This window comes from Lemur catta, chromosome 6, assembly GCF_020740605.2.
Source record: "Lemur catta isolate mLemCat1 chromosome 6, mLemCat1.pri, whole genome shotgun sequence".
NCBI lineage: Eukaryota > Metazoa > Chordata > Mammalia > Primates > Lemuridae > Lemur > Lemur catta.
The window spans coordinates 41447820-41469449 of record NC_059133.1 but is presented as its reverse complement, the minus strand read 5'-3'; the positions used below and the strand labels follow the sequence as shown (position 1 = coordinate 41469449).

Below are 21630 nucleotides of genomic sequence, written 5' to 3'. Positions count from 1 at the left end.
ATCAACTTTTTTAGATTCCACATATGAGTGAGATCATGTGGTATTTGTCGTTTTGTGCCTGGTTTATTTTACTTAATATAAAGTCTTCTAGGTTTATCCATGTTGTTGCAAATGACAGGATTTCCTTATTTTTTTGTGGCTGAATAGTATTCCATTATGTATACTTGCATTTTCTTTATCCATTTATTCATTGATAGACTCTTAGGTTGATCCACATATTGCCTATTATAAATAGTGCAGCAGTAAACATGGGAGTGGAGACATTTCTTCGACAAACTTATTTCCTTTCCTTTGGATATATATCCAGTATGAGATTGCCGGATCATATGGTAGTTATATTTTTAATTTTTTTGAGGAACCTCCATACTGTTTCCCATAATGACTGTACTAATTTACATTCCCACCAACAGTGTGCAAGGGTTTTTTTTTTCCCTTCCTATCCTAACAGTTGTTATCTTTTGTCTTTTTGATAATAGCCATCCTAACGAGTGAGATAATATCTTATTGTGGCTTTGATTTGCATTTCCCTGATGGTTAGTGATGTTGAGCATTTTTAATATACCTTTCAGCCATTTGTACATCTTCTTTTGAAAAATGTCTCTTCAGATCTGTTGCCAATTTTTTAGTCAGATTGTTTTCTTGCTATTGAGTTGAGTTCTTTATATATTAACTTCTTATCAGGTGTATAGTTTGCAAATATTGTCTTCTCTGTGGGTTGTCTCTTCACTCTGTTGATTTTTTCCTTTGCTGTGCCCAAACTTTTCAGTTTGATGTAATCCCATTTATTTTTTTTGTGCTTGTTGCCTGTGCAGTTTGCCTGTGTTTTTATTTATTTAATGCAACTCCAAACAGAGCTTATCTGCTCTGAATCTCTTTCAAACAAAGATGGACCTGCTACTGGATTTCCCTGTATTTGTTTGGTTTGCACAACATGTTTGTTTGCTCAAACTCATTTTTTGCCACTGTGGATGTGGACAGGCTTGAGAAAACAAGACAGGGCAATGATTTAGGTTTGTTTGAAGATGGTGACATTTTGGTCCATATGATTACAAGAATAGGACTCACCTCTTTAAGCGTGATTTCAAAGAGTGATACAAAAACAATGAGGAAGAAATAATTTACCTTTAAAACATAAATGTTTTATAGTCTGTAAGGAAAGCCATTCCCCCTTCACTCCCATGCTCATTGTCCCACACTCAGCGATGATGATGATGATGATGATAATTCTTAATTCTGTTCATGTTGTTTACTTCCCCCAAGATTTACGATAGTGGTCAGGTTCCCCCAGAGTGTTTTAAAGTTTCTTGCCATCTTACTTTCTACCACGACAGATTGGATGCTCTTTGCCACAGATAGAATTTTACTAGACAAAATTTAGGAAAATCCAGAGGTGAAAGATAACTCACTCCCTGCTCTTCCCAGTTTCCTGAACAATCTGAATTGATTCACAAATAGGCACAGTTATATGGTAGTGGTGGGGCTGTGAGGGTGGAATAAAATTGACAAGGTTATGTGGGGCTGGATTGGGGTAAAGGGCCCAGGCTCACCCTTCCTGCTCTCCCTGCCTCCAATCCCCCGAATGCCGCCTAAGCCTGACATTTAAGGAGCTCTGGTCCCAGTTATGCTGGGATGGGGTGAATTGATTCCTCCCAGTGGACATCTATGTTTACTTGTAGAATGAAGTTTTAGTTTAATTGTTCAGATCTTTTCTCATGAGCGCGCAACTCAAAAAAAAAAAAATGGATGGACAAAGAAAAAGGTTTTAAAATTACCATTTTTGGTTATTTTTTTATCTCTTTTAAGAATGGGTTCCAGTCTATTTTGGTTGCATTGCTGGATAGAAAAGTGTGTGTGTATTTAATGTGTTCATTCTCCTCCTCCTAAGCAGGGACTCTGCAACCAGATTCTGCCACTTTTTAGCATTATGACTTTGGTCAGATTTCCTAATTTTTCTGTTTTTACTGAAATCAGATTTCCTATTTTAGTCATTCTAATGAGTGAGACTAAGTGTCCTCATCCGGAAAGTGGAGATAATGATATTCTGTTGTATAGGGTTGTTGTGAGGATTACTTGAGTAATAAAGTACTCAGAACAGTGTCTAACAATTGGTAAGCACTTCTGTGGGCATTAAATATTACTGTATCATTCCATGGCTAGATATCTACCATTTGGGCTACTACAAGGTCATGTAGGACTGATATTCTTGCTTTAGGGTTTCTCCTTGCTGGGAAACAGTGGATAAATGCTCACTGTGAATATTCCTTTGGCTGCCATTTGTTTTGTCCCCTAAGCAGAGTTTAAAAGACCGGGAAGTGGGGGAGGAAAGGGGGCAGGAAGAAGCAGAACACTGTTACCAGGAAGAAGAGAGAGAAAAGAAGGTCTGTGGTATTTCACAGCCAGAGAAACCTTAAGTTTGAATCAGATCCTGTGAGATGGAGAAGGATGAGGGAGCAAAAAGACTGAGGGAAACAAAAGAAACACACAACTCTCTGATTACAGCACTGCTCTCTACTAGCAGTGAGAATAGCAGGAACCAGTGACTGAAGGGTCAGGAGGGTGCAAGTACAGCAAGTAGAAAAACCCTAAGTACCAAGGAAAAGGCATATGAGCCGTTAGATGTTATTTCCAAGACTTTATGTGAATTTGACTGTAGCAGTATTTTATAATACTTGCATAATGCTTTGCCTCTTTTCAAGAAAAAAAAAAAAGGAATCTCAGACACCAATTTTATTTATTTTTATGAAAACCTAATATTATGACCTGGGAAAGTAATTTTAGTGCATTCATCATACTCTTCATCAATGATGATGAGGTAATCAGTACTCATTTTTGGTAAGAGTATTTAGTACATAAATGGGAAAACAATTATGAATATTATGCTCTGTTTTTATAACACAATTATTCACATATGCACCACTTCCTACATACATATTGCTGGCATTATTGCATTATGTTTTTAGTTTACTCCAATGGTTATTTAAAAAAAATAGACTACACGCTTGCTTATCGTATTGAATATTCAGCAGGAGCACTTCTTTTCTGAAATAGCAGAGGTTTAATGACTCATTGAAGTGCATAAAAACACACAGTCTAAACAACGACCCATTTTGGCTTAAAACATTTTGTCATCGAGTAACAATTTGCATTTTGATTAACAACCTTAACTTTAAGTGGGACATGTGTAACTTCCATGACCTTGTAACAGTCCGTTTACTGCAATCAGTTGAATAGTAATTAGATGGTCCACTGGAACTTTTCTTTCGATCTTGGGAGTTTTCATTATCAATCTTAAACTATTGCAATACTAGATAAATTGCAATTGCTATGGAAGTAAGTTCAAAGATCATTTTTCACTGTGTTGTACACGTGGTATGCATAGATGTGGCCAAAACGGAAACCTCTCAAATCCTTCATGCCATTTGTGAGGTTCTCTTGGTTTTGGTGGATTCCACAGTGAAAAGTCATGAATCAATCTGAAACTAACAGTGTTATGCAAATGTTCATTTCCTCTGCATATCTTACCTTTATGAAAAGCAAACCGAAAATAATGGAGCAGAAATTGTTTTGTATCACATACTGTAATTTGTTGGCAATATCAACCAACATTAATGCATTACTTCTGCTGAATGTTATCATAATGACTTGACACAAGTAGCTTGCCAGGTGAACTTCCGCAGAAATAAGAAGAAATCAATTCTCTATATCCTTCAGAGGCAACACAGAGCTGTAAGCCTTCCTTCTTAGCTCAACCCAAATGTCAAATAGACAAGTTGTTAAGAAAATCAAGTAATTTATTTTAGATAGGAGAGAATTAAAATACATGTATATTATTAACATTTTTTTTCTAGTTATGCTAAAGTGACATTCTTGGACTGACACTTCAGAATGTCACTTCTGGAAGTGGAATTTTTTATGGTAATAGAGAGATTCATTAAAAGATAAAAATGATTTTGTTTAAGAAAGCAGGAGAAAGACAACAAAATGCTTTTCTCCATTACCTTTGCCTCCTGGTGTTTTGTTTTACTTTTTGCTGTATTTACATATATATATTTCATATCCATACTATATGTTAAAATGTGTTCTGTTTTAATTTTTTTTTTGTATTTCTTATACCTGGTGTCCTACTACCACCTCAAACTCACCTCAAATTCACTCCAAACTCTTTATTTTCTTCTCTAAATCACCCTTTCTATAGGCACGTTCGATGTTTTTAATGACAGTAAGCAGAAAAGAAGTCTCACTTTCACCAGTTGAGGGCAACCATAAAATATATGCAGTGAAGACAAAATTATATTTTTGAAATTTTGCAGACACTGTTGCCTATTGAAGGCACTGACCTGTAACTGGCTCTCTTTGTTAGAAAGAAGAGTATCAAGGGTGAGAGAGGTGTTAGAGATGAACGTGCAATATTGAGCTCTGATATAACCAGAATGTCCAAGACAGCAGACAGAGAACTAACTTAGTATGTGTGTCAAAGCTTTTTTGAAGGCTTATTTCTGTGCAACCATAGTCAACTCTCTCATTTCTCCATCCTCCAATTCTTTGATTCCTCCTTCACCATAAAGCCTTTTTTGAGTCTTTGGACCGGTGGTTCTCAACTGAAGCAATTTTGCCCACCAGGGCCACCTGCAATGGAGATGTGTGGGAGCATTTTTGATCATCTCAACTGGGGAGAGGGAATTCTACTGGCACCTAGTGGTAGGGACCAGGGATACTGCTAAAGATCCTACAATGCAAAGGACAGCCCCCTACAACAAATAATTGCCCACCTTAAAAGGTCAGTGGTGCCAAGGTTGAGAAATCCTGCTTTAGGAGAATGTGATTTCCTCGTATATTTTCCCTCTTTGTCATGGCTTTTTGTAGAATGCCTGTTCAGGTATATGTTTAATTTATTTTATTAGTGTGGAAACTTTTTGCAGGAAGGAAGCATTTATATTTATCTTTTTCTCTCCAGTATTGAACACTCAAAAACAAATAATTAAGAGAAGCAAATACATTTAAAGAACTTGTAGTAAAAAAAGTATTTCGCACTAGTATAATTTAACCTTTTAAAAGAACTTATTAAATTTGGGAAATATTTTATTTCTATTTTTTGTTCAGTTTTAGGATCTCAAGCTTGGAAAAGACCTTAAATGTAATCTAATTCAACTGCTTTTCTTTACCAAGGGACTTCTTTTGATTTTCTAAATACTGAATTGAAATTCAATTGCAATCATCCTCAGGTGCCAGACTGTGAAATTGGTATTTCCTCATTTAGACGTTATCAGAATATATGGCGGCCCTCTGTGCATAGATATATACTGTGTGTATGAATTCATTAACAATATTAATTACAGAGAAAGTCACTAGGTGATCTTTATAGTTCTTTTCAACACTGAAGATCAGTGATATAATGCCACCTTCCCTAACATATACTACGTAAGGCAAAAAGAAACTGCATGATATTTTGTCTCTGCAAAAATATTTATTTTATTAATTTCTCATTAGCTCAGAGATATTTACATCTTCTACATCTAATAAATTTCTACCCATTAATTACTTAATGTCAAAGACATCTTTGGTTTTTACTTAAAGACTAATATATTCTAATTATAACCTCTCTGTGGAACTTTTGTAGAACTTATTCCCTGATATAATCAGTTGCCTTTCCATTCTCTATGAAAAATATATAACATATATATTTCACAGAAAAATATATGTGTATATTTTAGTTAGATTGCAAAGACCTTAAGGACAAAATGGTTATGTCTTTTAAAAAAATCCTACTAGATATCTAATACAGGTTGAGTATCCCTAATTTGAGAATCTGAAATCCAAAATGTTCCAAAATCTAAAACTTTGTAAGTGCCAACATGATGCTCATTGGAGCATTTTAGATTTTGGACTTTCAGATTATGGATGCTCAATATGTAAGTATATAATGCAAATATTCCAAAATAAAAAAAATTGAAATCTGAAGTACTTGTTGTTCCAAGAATTTTGGATAAGAGATTCTCAACCTGTACAGTGTAAGGCTCACACATAGCAGATAATATTTATTCATTCAATGATTGGAATTGGAGTTCTCAAATTCTTTAAAGTTAAAAGGAAATTATTTTCCTTATATATAAAATCCCATGGCTATCTTTTAAATAGCCTCAGTAAAGAAATATTAATCTCAGTGGATATTTTAATTAGTAAGTTGAAAGATAAGATTCATGAGCATTATGTAAGATAAAAGCACAGGAAGACAAAATTGTAAATGGGTGCATTTTAACTAAAAGGTACTGACATCTTATTAAGCAGAAGTTGTATCACTATAAGCAGAAAATAGTAAGAAAAAAGATTACCATGATATTTGCTGGCAAATTTGGATAAGAAAATCTTTGTTACCTATAGTTGAGTTAAGACATCATTTACAAATTATGGCTAAAAATTAATTTTACTGTTTTGAAATATAATTCATTAAATGTGAGTTCTAGACCTAGCTTTTTGCTAATTGTCTGTGTAACCTCAGACAAATCACTTAACCCTACCAGATCTATTTTTTTGTTTTAGGAGTTGCAAGAGCAGGACAATTTGTTTTTAATATTGCTTCCAACTTTAACCTTATATTTGTATGATGATTTATAGTTGAAACTTCTTTCTCATATATTATCTCATTTTACCATTTTGACAGTTTTGTAAGGAAATCCTAGAAAACATTATTATTTTCCTTCTACTAATGAAAAAAACAGGCTCAGGCAGTTAAGTGACTTAACCAAGCCTGGTGTGTAGCAGTCTGGTACTGTTTTCAAGGTAACTCTCAAAAACCCTCTCTGTGAGAGTAATTTTACAATTAATCTTTAAAACGTCTTATTTTTTTCCATTTCAAAACTAAGCTTTAAAAAGTAGGTCTTCATGGTATGTGTATACCATGGAGTACTACTCAGCCACAAAAACCAATGGTGAACTATTACCTCTTGTATTATCCTGGATAGAGTTGGAGCCCATTCTACTAAGTCAAGTATCACAGGAATGGAAAAACAAGCACCATATGTACTCACTGTCAAATTGGTATTAACTGATCAACATTTATGTGCACATTTAGTAGTAACATTCATCAGGTGTTGGGCAGGTGGGAGGGGAGAGAGGGGGATGGGTATATTCACACCTAATGGCGGTGGTATGCACCGTCTGGGGGATGGGCACACTTGAAGCCCTGACTTGGGCGAAGCAAAGGCAATATATGTAACCTAAACATTTGTACCCCCATAATATTCTGAAATAAAAAATAAATAAATAAAAAGTAGGCCTTCAATGTAAATGTAAGTTTCATAATTTTCAAATAGTGTAAACATTTACATGTCATGGTTTGAGCCAGGTATAGCCAAGAGATTCCATATGCATGTCAACCTGTATTCATTGGTAGTAGCAACCTGAAATGCTGTGCTGAGAATAAGGCTGAGGACAAGTTCAGGCTCAGAAGGAACATGTGCCATGTTAGATTAACATATATACAAGGGCTGTCTGGAAAGTATCTAGCCATTGCTAATATAACAAGAACAGTTAATGGCTGGATACTTTCCAGACAGCCCATATATATATACACACACACATACACATATATATGTGTGTGTATATATACACACAGACACACATATACATACACACACATATATATGTATGGAGAGAGGGGTGGTGGGAGAACTGCTTATGGGAGAAAGAGCCTTTTAAAAGTTGCTTCAGAACTTAGTGATGTTCTACGAAGGGTCCGATACTGACTTGCCTTATGTCAAGTTTTGTAGCTAGTATTATTAAAAAAGTTTCATTAACTTATTTCTCATGAATGTTTTCTTATTTAGAAGAGTGTCTTTCTTAAAGTACTTAATTTGAGTGTCTTCATTTGTCATCATAATCCATCAAAGAATGTAGAGGTTGCTTCTAGTTAGAATTTTAATAAGATACAGCTTGATTTGAAAGCTTGAGTGCAATATGCATATATGTACATGCATACTGACATGTTTATTATATATTTATTATATTACCATGTATTAATATAAAAGACATATATATTATGAGTAGTAAAAACCATTGGCCTTTAGATTGCTCAGTATATACTTATGTTCCTGTGCTCCAGAAAGGTTGAAATATTGAGAATCAGCAACTGCCATTTCCTGACTACTCCATGCTGTTGACAGTGACGGGTGCTTCAAATCCTTTTATTCCTCTAAGCCTTACAATACTTCTTGAGTTAGACTTGATTATTTCCTTTTTCAGAGTGAATGACTATACTTTGGGAAAGTTTAGTAATTGTCCAAGATGACATGGCTAAGAAAGTTGTAGAGCCAGAATTCAGACCAAGATTTATCAGGTTTCAAATTCCTTTTTCTTAACAAGGCCAGGCTATGCCTTGAAATTTGAGGGCACAGATATTTTCCAAGTGATGGTCTATGTTCTACATATATCTGAGGACAACTTTTGAATTTTGGCTTCATTGCCTTTACATGTTGTACAGCTTTACGGAAGAAAGGGAAGCACACCAACAAGGAGAATCATAATTTTCAAGTTTTTGCCAACGTGATGCCAATGAGTTGTTTTTCTATAGAGTGTAATGTTTCATCTAACAAGCACTGCTCTGCATTTAGAGAATTTATTTTAATTGAGACAAAAACTTCCCTGAAGAACTTTTATTGTTGGGGAGGTATATTATATATGAATTGTGCTTTTGTGCTATTCATGTGCTTAAGTTTGGTTCAGAAGAAAAGCATATTGCAATTTGGCAAAATATATTATTTTATCAGCAGAAGCATGTAATGTGGCCGTAACTTAACTCAAGCTATAAATGTAATTGAGAATGTCATTTTCTTTTTTCCAGATTCCTTGGTGTTACTCAGTTTTCGCCTACACATGCCAGAAAGGCATTTCCTTGTTTTGATGAGCCAATCTACAAGGCTACTTTCAAAATCAGCATCAAGCATCAAGCAACCTATTTATCTTTATCTAATATGCCAGTGGAAACTTCTGTGTTTGAGGAAGATGGATGGGTTACGGATCACTTTTCACAGACCCCTCTCATGTCCACATATTATTTAGCCTGGGCAATTTGCAACTTCACATACAGAGAAACTACCACCAAGAGTGGGGTTGTAGTAAGTATTTTCAGCTTAATGATGTTTTTGGATAATGAACACTCTATAAAGTAACCTGATTTCTAGGTTAATAATGAATCATTTCTAACCTTTTCACACCCTATATAGCTGAATTCTTTCCTTAATTCTTGGGGGACAAGGTATTTTACTGGTTTCAAAACTCCAGAGAGGAACCTCTCTTCTATACCTAGCCCTCTTATTCCTTTAACCAGCTACATCCCCCTCTCCCATCATCCCTGCCCCTTCTCGTCTATACCCCCACTCCTGGGTGTCTCTAGAATAGCTGTGGTCTGTTTGGGGAAATTGCCTGTTTGTATTTGTGTGACTGGGAAGCCTGCTTCTTTGTATTGTGAAGTATTTCAAATGTACAGAAAATGTGATGAAGAATAATACAGTAAGCCACTAGCCAGATCTATACAACTAAATATTTTACCATCTTTCCTTCAGTCTAATTTTGTTGTTAAAAAAAGTAAAACCTATTGGATAGAGTTGAAGCCCTCTGTGTAACCTTCCCTGATCTCATTGCCTTGCCCCCTACCTTAGAGATCACCACTGTCCTGAATTTGGTGTTTGCTATTTCCATGCATGTTACACACAATTATTAGGATATATATATATATATATATATGCACACACACACACACACACACACATGCATGCACACTTATAATACATACAATGCTTTAAAATTCCATAAAGGATTTTTTTATTATAGATATAATTCTGCAGCTTATTTTTATTTGGTTTTGTATTCTTAGAAAAGGTGAGATAGAGGCAGTACTGTCTGCATTAAATTTACTACAAGAATCAATTGGATTCTCTTTGATCACCATCAATTGTGACAGCATGATTTTCTAGGCATTTTTTTTTTACATGTGACTGCATTGCATTAGGCTAGGCTGTGCCCTGTTGCATTAACAATTTGTTCCTCATCTCAATGGCTTACATGATATATGTGCATTTATTTTAATTTTCATATTAACCTTAAGATAAGGTATTATGATTCTGCTTTTTCCAAATTAGTAAAGTAAATTGAGGTTTAAAGAAATTAAGTAACTTGCCCAGGGTCAAAAATTAAGCTAATGGTTGAGCCATAAGTCAAACCTCTGTTGATTTGATCCCAGATTTTGAGCTTTTCCTCTTGTGCCCTAGGAAATTTGTTTCATCATTTCACTTGTGAGTCTATAAGAGAATTCAGGTTGTGATTCTCCCCACTCAATGGCTATTGTATTCAATGTTGCTTGAACATAATAAAGTAGGTAAATAGAAATCTATTTTTAATCTATAGGAAGTTCATAGCTCTGTAATAACCTAAATTTTGAAAAATAGTTTTGGCTAAAAAAATTTTTCCTCACTGTTACTTTTAATTTAAATCATTGTGGAACTTGTTTAAAAAATAACATCTGCCAGCATACAAAACTAATGCCATTATTGAAGAATTGCATATAGTGAATTCATGTGTATAATCACGAAAATAATGTCCTAAATGTGGACTATAAAAGGCTAGTAGGCATTTTACTCTTTTGGACTTATAATCATTTGATATGTTGAATTCCTCTGATGTTTGTTGATGTCTTCTATGGGCATTTCAAGGCTGTACTCATTGGACCAAACACAGAAAAGGAACACGAAGACATCTCATTTCCTTCTGCATCTTCAAAGGATGATGATTGACTTGCTGTGGGTCAGCTAGCATAGGGTACACTGGAAATGCTTTTTTCTAGTGTGTTTTCTCTTAAAGTATCTTTAAAGTGCTCTCAGCCCTACACGATTATGCTCGTTGCTAAGTGACCCACCTTTAAAGCCAGATACACTCTACTTATTTAGCTGTGACTTCTTAAAATCAGAATTAAGAATCTCTAAGTAATTAGTAAACATTTCAAAATTCCTACTTAATAACTTTTATGTATAAAAGATAAAAAATGCTACCAGAGAACACTGAAAGGTCAACTGAAATACACTTTTAGATTATACAACCTAAAAATCAGTAAAAGAAAAACAAAATTGCCATTGGCACCTCTTATTTATCAACTGTGGAAATATAGTTTAAAATTTGACTCTTTTTTTTGTCACTCCTTTGAAATCCAATCTATTTTCCTTTTACTGTCTTTCCCCTTTATTACTGGGAGCATATGGGAATGACATTTCTCAACACTTAACGGCTGGAAGGAGTGGAAGTTTAGCTTTAGAATCTTGGATGTGGGATGGCCATGTGAAGTCCAGGTGGTCATTTTAGAACAGAAGCTCAAGCAATTTTATCTGAGCTCAGAGAAGAACTTGAGTAGCATACTAATAATACACAGCTGAATTGTAGCTGTGCCCTAAGTGTGAATATTTGAGACATCATCATCACCATCATTATTTGCTTATCCAGCTACCTACACTTTGAAAGGCATATTCTAAGTAATTAGAAAGATATAAAATATCTAAGATCTCTCTAGCATGGAGATGGCAAATATAGCCTTCATGTTGAATCCAAGGCTGCAGACATATTTTGTTTACCCACCGCCAGAATGGCTGAATGTTTTTCTAATTAGTTGTCTACATTTAGAAATTGGGAGATTATACCTAAAATAATTTATTTGTGGCTTGTCTTGAAAACTGAAAGATCTTGTAACACTTGGCCCATATTCCTGCTTGGCAATATTTATTTACTCATTTATTCCTTTAACAGATATCTGTTGACCGAATGTCAGGTATTGCTCTAGGGTTTAGTAATATAGCAGCAAACAAAGCAGAAAAAGTTCCTGTTCTCATGGAGCTTACATTCTAATGAGGTGAGAGACACAAACAAATAAATATATAATATATTAGGTGGTGATATATGCTATGAAGAAAATCAATGTGCTAGAGCTAGGTGGTAGTGACTCATTTACATGGGGCATTTGCTTCCCAGTGTAATTTAATCTTTACACCTGGTTTTGTTCTTTTATACCTAGTCCACTTTACTGATGTCTATTACTTGTTTCAATCCTGTAGACATTTAATCTTCAACCCTAGTTTAGGAGCATAATCCAGGAAGGTAGCCAAAAACTGTGCATAAAAAAAAAAAGGAATTCACTAACTGTGAATTTGTCACACTAATATTCACTAATTTTCATTTGAAAGTTGTAGAAAATAAGTTCAAGACCAGTTAGAAGAGGGAGAAATTGCTAAGGGTTGAAGTCTAGGGATGTGCTTCATGGAAGAGATAGGATTTAGTATAGCCCTGAATGATGGTTTGGTCTTAGAGAAGCAGATAATGTGTGCATATAATCCTTGACCAGAGAAATGTGAATAAGAAAAGACAGAGACAGGGATATCTGTATGGAATATAGTGTAGTATTATCATTAGAAACATCAATTTTCAAATCAGGCAGTTCTGTTTCAGAATGTTTGCTTTGCTTTGCTTCTCTGTGACCTTGGTTAATTACTTAACTTCTCTTTATTCTGGTTTTCTTGTTTGAAAATTGGAAGTATGAATTCTTTCTTTACAATATTGCTCTGGTTACTATCATGCCATAACAAACTACTCCAGAACCTAGTGGCATAAAACAACCATTTTATTATGGTCAAAGTTTCTGTGGGTCAGGAATTTGGAAGGGCACAGTGGGGGCAGTTTATCTCTGCTCAGTGATGTCTGGGGCCTCAGTTGGGGAGGCATGATGATTGGGGGTAACTTGACACCTGGGGACAGAGTCATTTGAAACCATCTTTGCTGTTGGTTGTGCTTTCAGTCTTCTGTCAGCCATAGCATGTATGTGTGGCCTCTTCACGTGTCCTGGGCTTGCTTAAAGCATGATGGCCTCAGGGTAGTTGAGCATCTTACATGAGTAGTTCAGTGCTCAAAAGGTGAGTGTCCCAAAAGAACCAGGTGGAAACTACATGACCTCTTTATACTTATCTTCAGAAGTCACACAGCATCACTTCTATGTTCTACTGGTTACAAGTGAGTCACTAAAGATAGTCTTGATTCAATAAAAGTGAGCATAGAGCCCAGCTCTTGATGGGAAGAGTGTCAAAGAATTTATGGACCTGTTTTAAAATCAACACATTCTGCTGTCTGCCTACAAATTATTTACATTCTTCCCACATACAGTATGCCCTTGCCAATGGATCTTATCTGATTACAACATCAGGCTCAGGTTTGAGGTCTAGGATATTACCCTCTGATTCAGGTGCAGGCACAGATCAGATGACTTGGATTTGGTTTCTTGGTCATGGTCTCTCTCACTCTGAACACTAGTTAACTATAAAGACCTGTTAACTATAAAGACAACTTATCTACCTTCGTTTTCTCCCCTCCTCAGACAATGGTGAAATGGGAATATGATTACTGCAAAAGCTATTTCCATTCAAGAGTGGAGAAAATGGGAAAATAGAATAGTCACTGGCCCACAGCAATTCTGAAATCCAACTGGGCACATGTTACCAATTCCTTAATTATGCATCAGTGCTGTTTCCTGTAGGTTGTTCTTTTTGACATTTGGCCCCATCCTTTGGACTCTTACTTTTGCTTTCTAAGACATCCTTTCTTTTTCAATTAAAATGTAGTTTGTGTTTGCAATTTAATAATAATAATTGAATAAAAATACAGTTGGCTTTTCTTATCCATGGCTTCCACATCTGTAGATTCAACTAACTGTGGATTGAAAATATTTGGAAAAAAAATTGTGTCTGTACTGATCATGTACCAGACCTTTATTTTCTTGTCCTTACTTCCTAAACAATGAGGTATAACAACTCTTTACCTAGTATTTATATTGTATTAGGTATTATAAGTAATCTAGAGCTTATTTAAAGTATACGGGAGGGTGTGCCTAGGTTATATGTAAATACTATGTCATTTTATATCAGGGACCTGAGAATTCTTGAATTTTGGTATCTACAGGAGGTCCTGAAATCAATTCCCACAGACACCGAGGGATGACTGTAGTTTGTGTTTGCAATTGAGTTGAATAACCTCATCTTGCTTCCTACCAGTAAAAAGTTGGGGTCCAAAGGTCTATTTTTTTTCTTTTGCATTGGCTATTACTTTAAGTCCAAGCAGGTATACGTATGTAAAAAACTATTGGCTTTTTATGTATCGAGTTATAGCCACTCCATTAGACAAAACTATACCCACAGATCTCTTTAGGATGAACCTTTGTCTACTTTGAGACTTTGTGGAATAAAGACTCTTAGATGCTCTATTATTTAACAGAAAGGCTTTATGAGGCATGTCCTTAAGATCTTTACAAAGCCTTTTGTCTTTTTGAAGAGGTTGTGGGCATTGCTTTAAGAGTTTCTGAGATCTTAACAAAGTCTCACCCTTGGCATCATCTTTAGACGATGTTTTCCTGACAGTGACCTGTCATTTTTTTTTCCTCAACCTGTTTCTTACTTTGAGAATCTTCTGCCATCTGGAGAGGCTGGGAAGGAGAAAGGGTTTTAATTTCAAATCCTCCAAGTACAGACTCTTTCATATTTCCTCTAAATGTGCTTGAAAACGGAACAGTTTAATCTTAACCTCATCTCTTCTCTTTTTTAATTTTTATGGCCAGTGAGAAGAAGCCAGGTGGCACTTTCAATGTTCTGCCTGGAAATCTCCTTAGTTGGAATATATAGTTCAGTAGTTATATTTCTCATTTTCCATGGTACTACAGGTAACAGGGTTGCCAAACTTTCTTCCACTGTGTAACAAAGGTCCCCTTTCCTTCAGCTTTCAATAACATTTACCTTACTATCCTTCAAGCTCTCACCAACAGCCTCCTCAAGGCCCAAAGGCTTTTGCTAATAATCCCCTCAAGGCTCTTTCAGTTTTTGTTCACAGTCTAGTCCCAAAGCCAATGCCACATGTTTCTAGACTTTCATTATGGTAATACCCTACTTCCAGATACCAAAATTGGGTTCCAATCAATATTGCTGAATAAAAAATCATTTGAAAACTTAGCAATAAAAAATAACCATTTGTTATGTTCATGGATTCTGTGTGTCAAGTGTTTGGACAGCACAGAGCAGGAAATGACTCATTTCTGCTTCACATGTCTGAAGCCTCAGCTGGAGGGCCTGGTTGACTGGGGCTGACTTGACAGCTGGGAGCCAGAATCATCTGACAGCATCTTTACTAAGGGGATTTGCTTGATGTTGGCTGTTGTATGGGACCTCAGTGGGGGCTCTCATCAGGGGCATCTACCCATGGTCTCTCTTGTGGTCTGAGCTTCCTTGCAGCATCATGGCCTCATGTTACACTTGTCACTTGGTGATTCAGGCCTCCAAAGATGAGTATAACCAAGAGGTTTATACCTGCCTGTTCAATCCATTATAAATGATTACATGGATTATATTAGTTTCCATTTTTTTTCTTCTATTTAGCAAGGCAGAGGCTGTATTACCCTTCCTGACTTAGCCTAAGAATTTAAACAGTGTCACTTTTGGTGCATTCTGTTAGCATTACAAGCTAACCCCTAGGTTAGTCAGATTCTAGAAAAGGGGACATAGACCCCATCTTTCAATGGGAGTAGGTTCAAAGAATTTGTACACCCATGTTAAAACCATCATAGTTGTAATAAATGTTATAGGAAATTATGTCTATAAGTTCATAAGCCCAGTGCCTGATACACAGTATTCGATCTGATGATGAGAATTAAAATGATGATATATTCAGATATCATATAAGGGAGTAGTGATATATAAGTTCAAGAGGTAGATGGAGACTAGATTATGGAAGAGCTTGGGGCTAGTTAAATTTCAAGACTTTAGTTAACAATAAGAGCCACTGGAAATTTAAAAGCTGGAGACATGACATGTGTAATTTTGATAATCTGCCTGGGAAAGCATGCAAAATATGTGGACAAGAGAGAACTAGAAGCAGGGCGTCCATTTAGCTATGAAACCCTGGACTAGAGTAATTGTAATTGAAATGGATACTATAGTATAGTCATGAAAGTCATTTTAAGGGAAGAAATGGTGGGACTTGGTGAGGGCCAACAGATAGGAAAGAGAAAACATTGGGGAAGCAGAAGAATAAAGAGTCAAGAATGACTTTAACGTCTAAGGTAATGACAGCTCTATCGTTTCACTTTTCCACGTTCACTATGTATTTTAAATTGGCTACCACAACCAACGATGGTTTTCATTTTCCCTGGACAATCTCTTGGAGGCGTGATCTTCACTGCCCAAGTGATCTGTTCATTCCATCGTAAATGGTTATATAGAATCTTACTAGTTAGCATTATTTTATTAGCAGGTAAGAAAAACTCAATTTAAGCTAAAGCAAAAAAGGAAATTTATTAGAAAGAGATTGGGGTGTATCAAGGAATCCCAGATTAGGGATGGAGCTGGGACTTGGAGTACTGTGAGGAACTCAGGAATCCCGTTTCAGGTCTTTGTCAATACTTCTGCTTTACTTTACTTTCTTAGGGTTGACAGGATTCCTCTTATCTTTTGCTCATATGATGGAATATGGCTGCCAAAAATTCCCAAGTTTTGCATATTGCTGTCAGACTCCAAGAGAGAAAGTGACCTTTATCAATTCCCAGACTCATAGGGAGTGAATTAATTGCCTTGGCTTGAGTCATATGATCACCTCTGGCTGTTGTGTGTAGAGTGCACATGGGGCATCCTATGGCAGTAGCATGACATCTTCTGCGTCAACCTTGTGGATGGCAGTATGTGTTACAAAACAGAAGGGATTTCTAGAAAACAGATGCTGGACAGAAAAACTACTACAAGGGTCCTAAACATACAGTTTACCTTTATTATGTGGACTGACTTGAATAGGAAGGATACACAGAATTTACAGTGGTATATACCTATGTATACCCACATCCAGAAAAATACACATGCGCATACATACAATGCACATTTCTGATGCTCATTTTTCTAGTGATGAGCTATATATATACACACACACACACACATAACCCCACATTTAAAACATGTGACTATTGTTCTGTGTGATTGTCTGTTGAAAACAAAATTAGTTCTCCTTTTAATATGAGAATGAGGTTAATATAGAATGTAGGTTAATGTACTAAGCATATATTCTAATTTTTAAAAAATCATGTTAGTAATAGGAGTCCTGTTGTCATTAGACATTCTGGTTAGATTTCATTACAAATATAATAATGGCCAATAGAGAAAGAAAAATAAATAGTAACAAAAGAGTTGGATTACGATCTATTTAGAAATATAAGTGGAAGCTTCCTGCCTACTCCAGGAAGAGTTAGTCATCCTCCTCCTCTCTACTCTTAGAATACTTTGTGCATTTCTCTCTCATAGCCATTTTTCCTGCTGTTCACGTTCCTTTCTTGCTGGCTGCTTTGCTCCTATAGACTATGAACTTTTTGAGGGTAGGCACCATGTATTACTCATCTTTATTAAGATCAGTAGTTCATATTGTATGTAGAAAATGATAGGCACTCTTAAATTCCACTGAGTGAATTCCCTTCAGAGAGATCACAATGTCAAGGATTTCCAAAACCTATTGGTTATGTGGGGCATGCAAATCCATGAGAAGTAATTTTGATCAATATTGAAATATAAATAGAAAATGTTATAATACTGATATTGTCACTTTTAAGGAACTCTGCAGGAAGATGCAGGTGAAAAGAGTTGCTAAAGAGAGTTGGGGCACTGCTGGTGGGACTGTAAACTAGTACAACCTCTGTGGAAAGTAATATGGAGATACCTCAAAGAGCTACAAGTAGAACTACCATTTGATCCAGCCCATTACTGGGCATCTACCCAAAGGAACATCCTATAAAAAGACATCTGCATTAGAATGCTTATAGCAGTACAGTTCACAATTGGAAAGATGTGGAAACAACCCAAGTTCTCATCAATACATGAGTAGATTAATAAAATGTGGTGTATGTATACCATGGAGTTCTACTTAGCCACAAAATACAATGGTGCTCGAGTACCTCTTGTATTATCCTGGATAGAGCTGGAACCCATTCTACTAAGTGAAGTATCCCAAGAATGGAAAAACAAGCAACCACATGTACTCACCATCAAATTAGTATTAACTGATCAACACTCAAGTGCACATATAGTAATAACATTCATCGGGTGTAGAGCAGGTGGGAGGGGGGAGGAGGGAATGGATATATTCACACCTAATGAGTGCAGTGCACACTGTCAGGGGGATGGACATGCTTGAAGCTCTGACTCAGGTAGGGCAAAGGCAATATACGTAACACCTAAACATTTGCACCCCCATAATATACTGAAATAAAAATAAAATAAAATAAAATAAACATAAAAAAAGAGAGAGTTGAGTACTGAGAGACAGAGTTTTGCTACCGAACAGGGAAATGAATTCAGTGCCGATGCTGAGGATTCTGGTACAGGGGAGGAGTAATGGTATGGTTCTTAACAAACAGAAGGACAGGGAATTATCTCTTCTCTATTAGGCAAGCAGTCCCTGAGTGTTGTTGATTGGCTTCTGGAAATAGTCACATGATAGTTGGGTGGGTCTGGGTTGGCTGGCGGTCTGCTGCCATGTGGATGCTTGTCTTGGGATTATGACATCCAGCTCACCTCTGCTACATGGGAGATATGCTTGAGCCAGGTTTGAGTTACCCAGTCAGGTCCATAGTGGTATCAGCAGGTTACGTGGCCAGATCAGGAGTTTATTAGAGTCAAGGAGTTTGAGAACTGAAAAATAAAAAAAAAAAAAATTGATGAACCTCCAGAAATTTCATAGTGTGGTAGGAACGGAGCCAATAGGTTCTGTTAAGGAGTGAGTGTAGAGTGAAGAAATGGATGTAGTGATTGTAGACTATGCTTTTCAGAGTGCTAGTTAAGGGAAGGGATGAAAAAATATATTTATGCAGGACCTATTGCAAGTGATTTTTAAATTATGGGAGAGCAGAATCTGTAATAAGAGAACAAAAAAGTTTCTACATGGCAGCCAAGGATTACCTGATATTTAATGGTTTGTGTCTGTAGGGGAAAGAGCAACACTCTTTTGTGCCTTTCTACAAGTTTTAAGAATCCAGCAATAGGAATAGAGGGAACAGATGTGGGGTGATTGAACCTGGAGAATTGACATGGGCAGCAGTCAGGAGGGTAAGACAGCTAGAGTGACCACAAAAGCATTGTTGAAAACATCGGCTCTGTCATACAGAGGAGCAGGGAAGTACGTGAACCTGTCATGGGAGTAATATTGGTGAAAAGTGGATTGGGAAGGTTGAAGACTAGAAGTCACCATAAGAATGAAAAGTAGGAGTGGAGAGATGAAATGTATGAGACAGAAAGATAGTCTACGATAGAGAGGAAGTTTTCAGATTTCAGAGCGAGTTGGAGAAATTTTAAGCCTGTTATTGCAAAGTTGGATGGATGAAGGGGATGCCAGGATAGAGGCATGGAGTGAGCAGAGATAAGGTAACCACGAGGTTGTATTGAAACAAATGTCAATAACATGGAGGGGGAATCCTCGAGAATGTTGTGGGAATCCTTGAGAAAGCTGTGAGCCAGGCTTCCAACTCATCCAAGAAGTACAAGGGCCTAGACGGGGAAGGGGATTAGTGAAAGCCATGAACTCCAAAAGAAGAGAGTTTTTTTTCATGGAAGTAGAGGAAGAGTGGTGTAAAAGCAACAATGGTGGGAGCTGGGAAAGTACTCATCCTTCTCTTCAGCCCTGAGAGTGGATGGGAGCAGATCTGATTAAGGATGAAAATATGGGCAGAAGTAGTGGGAGTCAGGGGTTTGTGTAAAGGATAAGAATGTTGGAAGTAAGGATTACAGCAGGCAGAGTGGTAGTCTAGAGGGACATTTTAATAACAGAAGAGGCAGAGGACTGAGCAGGCCAAATTTGTTTAGTGGAGGAGCTTATAGAACTATCCAGCCCCAAGGTTTCCATTGGAATATTGGTATAATGGAATGTGCCCCAGCAAATCTCCTTCCCCTGGTGGCTGGCTTGGGTTGACAGGGGATTCAGTGATGAATGATAATGGGTTTTGTTATATAATCCACAATTTATCAACTGCCCTGAGGTTTAAGAGTCTATGTATTGAAGATGCTAATAGAAACTAAGGGAAAGAGCTTGAGGTAATAAAAAAACAAACCTACAAAACAGCAACTTGACCACTGTATTCACGATTTTAGTATATTTATACTTGATAATGTGTTTAATAGATTGCATCGTAGCAGCCAGGTCTGTTTCTCTTTTGGTAGAGAAAGGGAAGATGATTCTGGCTGTGATCCTCCTTCCCTTAGTTTTCCTGGTAGGATTTTGGATGGCTGCAGAGGAGACTGCCAATCCAGTTGTCTCTTAGATAAGGTCCCAGCATATCTAGAATAAAATAACGGCATATAATGCGATAATATAAAAAGGTTTGCTTTTTCTTTCTTTGCTGTTTATTTTCCTTCTGGCTTCATATTTATTACTATTTTTATACTTTCCCTCTTCTTTTTCCTTCAAGTTTTTTAGGACTTTCACTTTAAAGGACTGTTTTTGGCCACACCTTTATAATAAGAGGTAGGGGGTTGTGTAATATTGAAGAGGGAAGGGATGAGAGATGAGGTTGGAGATTTATGCAAGAGATACATCATGAAAGGATTTGTATGTAATAATAAGGAGTTTTGATTTTATGCTTTAGGCAGAGGGGAACCATTAAAAGATTTGAGCTTGGGAGGGCTTCAGATTATATCAGAACCTTTCTTTAGAAGCATGGGGATAAAAAATATGTTTTATTTTCCTTATCAAAAGGGTCTCAATTCCTTTTCTTCATTATTTACCTGACCAGGATCTGTTTTCCTGTTTCATTAAGGCTGGTATGTTGGTTTAGCTCAACTTTCCCGAGGATCAAGGAACAGGCATTAAGTGACTAACTACATGGGCATGCAAATAGAGTTGCTTAGATTGCAGCTGGCACGAAAAAGTAGCTAAACTTTTGCATCTTGTGTTAAACACAAAATGTACTGTGGTACAGAGAAGAATCTCTGTGTAACCATGATATAAAACAAATGGTGAGACAAGATCATATTCTAAAGGTTGATGTTACTTAGGTTTAAATGATACTTATAGGATCCAGTATCAAATTTCAGAAAGATCAACCAGGATATTTGGTAGAGATATATTGATGTTTCTAGGGATAGGATTTGCAGGAAACAAAGAGAAAAATTCTTTTCTGAAGAATCAAATATTATTCCTGGAAGTCCTTTGTATTTAGATGGTAAATAAGGCTGAATATTCAGAGTGGAAGAAGATATCAAAAGTACTAATAGTACTGTCTGTCCTCAGCCACTGCCACCTACTAATGTTTCTTGACTTCCTTACCAGACCAGATGGCAGGATGGAAACTTGCTGGGTCTGTGAGATGCTGTTGTTTTCTGATTAGGTTTAATTTGGGGAGGAACCAGCGAATGCCTAAAACCAATCACTACCCATATGTGCTGTTCACATGGCACAGAAAATTATTTCTTACTATATTTCTTAAAACCATAGAAAAGTCATAATTTCACTCATTCAAAAATATATATTTACCAGTCCAATAATGAACTGAGATATTTGGAAAATTCTGGAATAATCAAGAAGGTCAAAGAGAACTGA

The 21630-nt window shown here is 36.4% G+C and overlaps 1 protein-coding gene across 1 annotated transcript in view; it reads left to right on the top strand.

The window, feature by feature from the left end:
• The window catches only part of TRHDE (thyrotropin releasing hormone degrading enzyme), a 363340-nt gene that overhangs the window by 5601 nt on the left and 336109 nt on the right, over window positions 1-21630 (top strand). The window contains exon 2 of the mRNA XM_045555234.1: window positions 8837-9110. Within this exon, the coding sequence (XP_045411190.1) occupies window positions 8837-9110 (274 nt within the window). The remainder of the gene's footprint in view (window positions 1-8836; window positions 9111-21630) is intronic.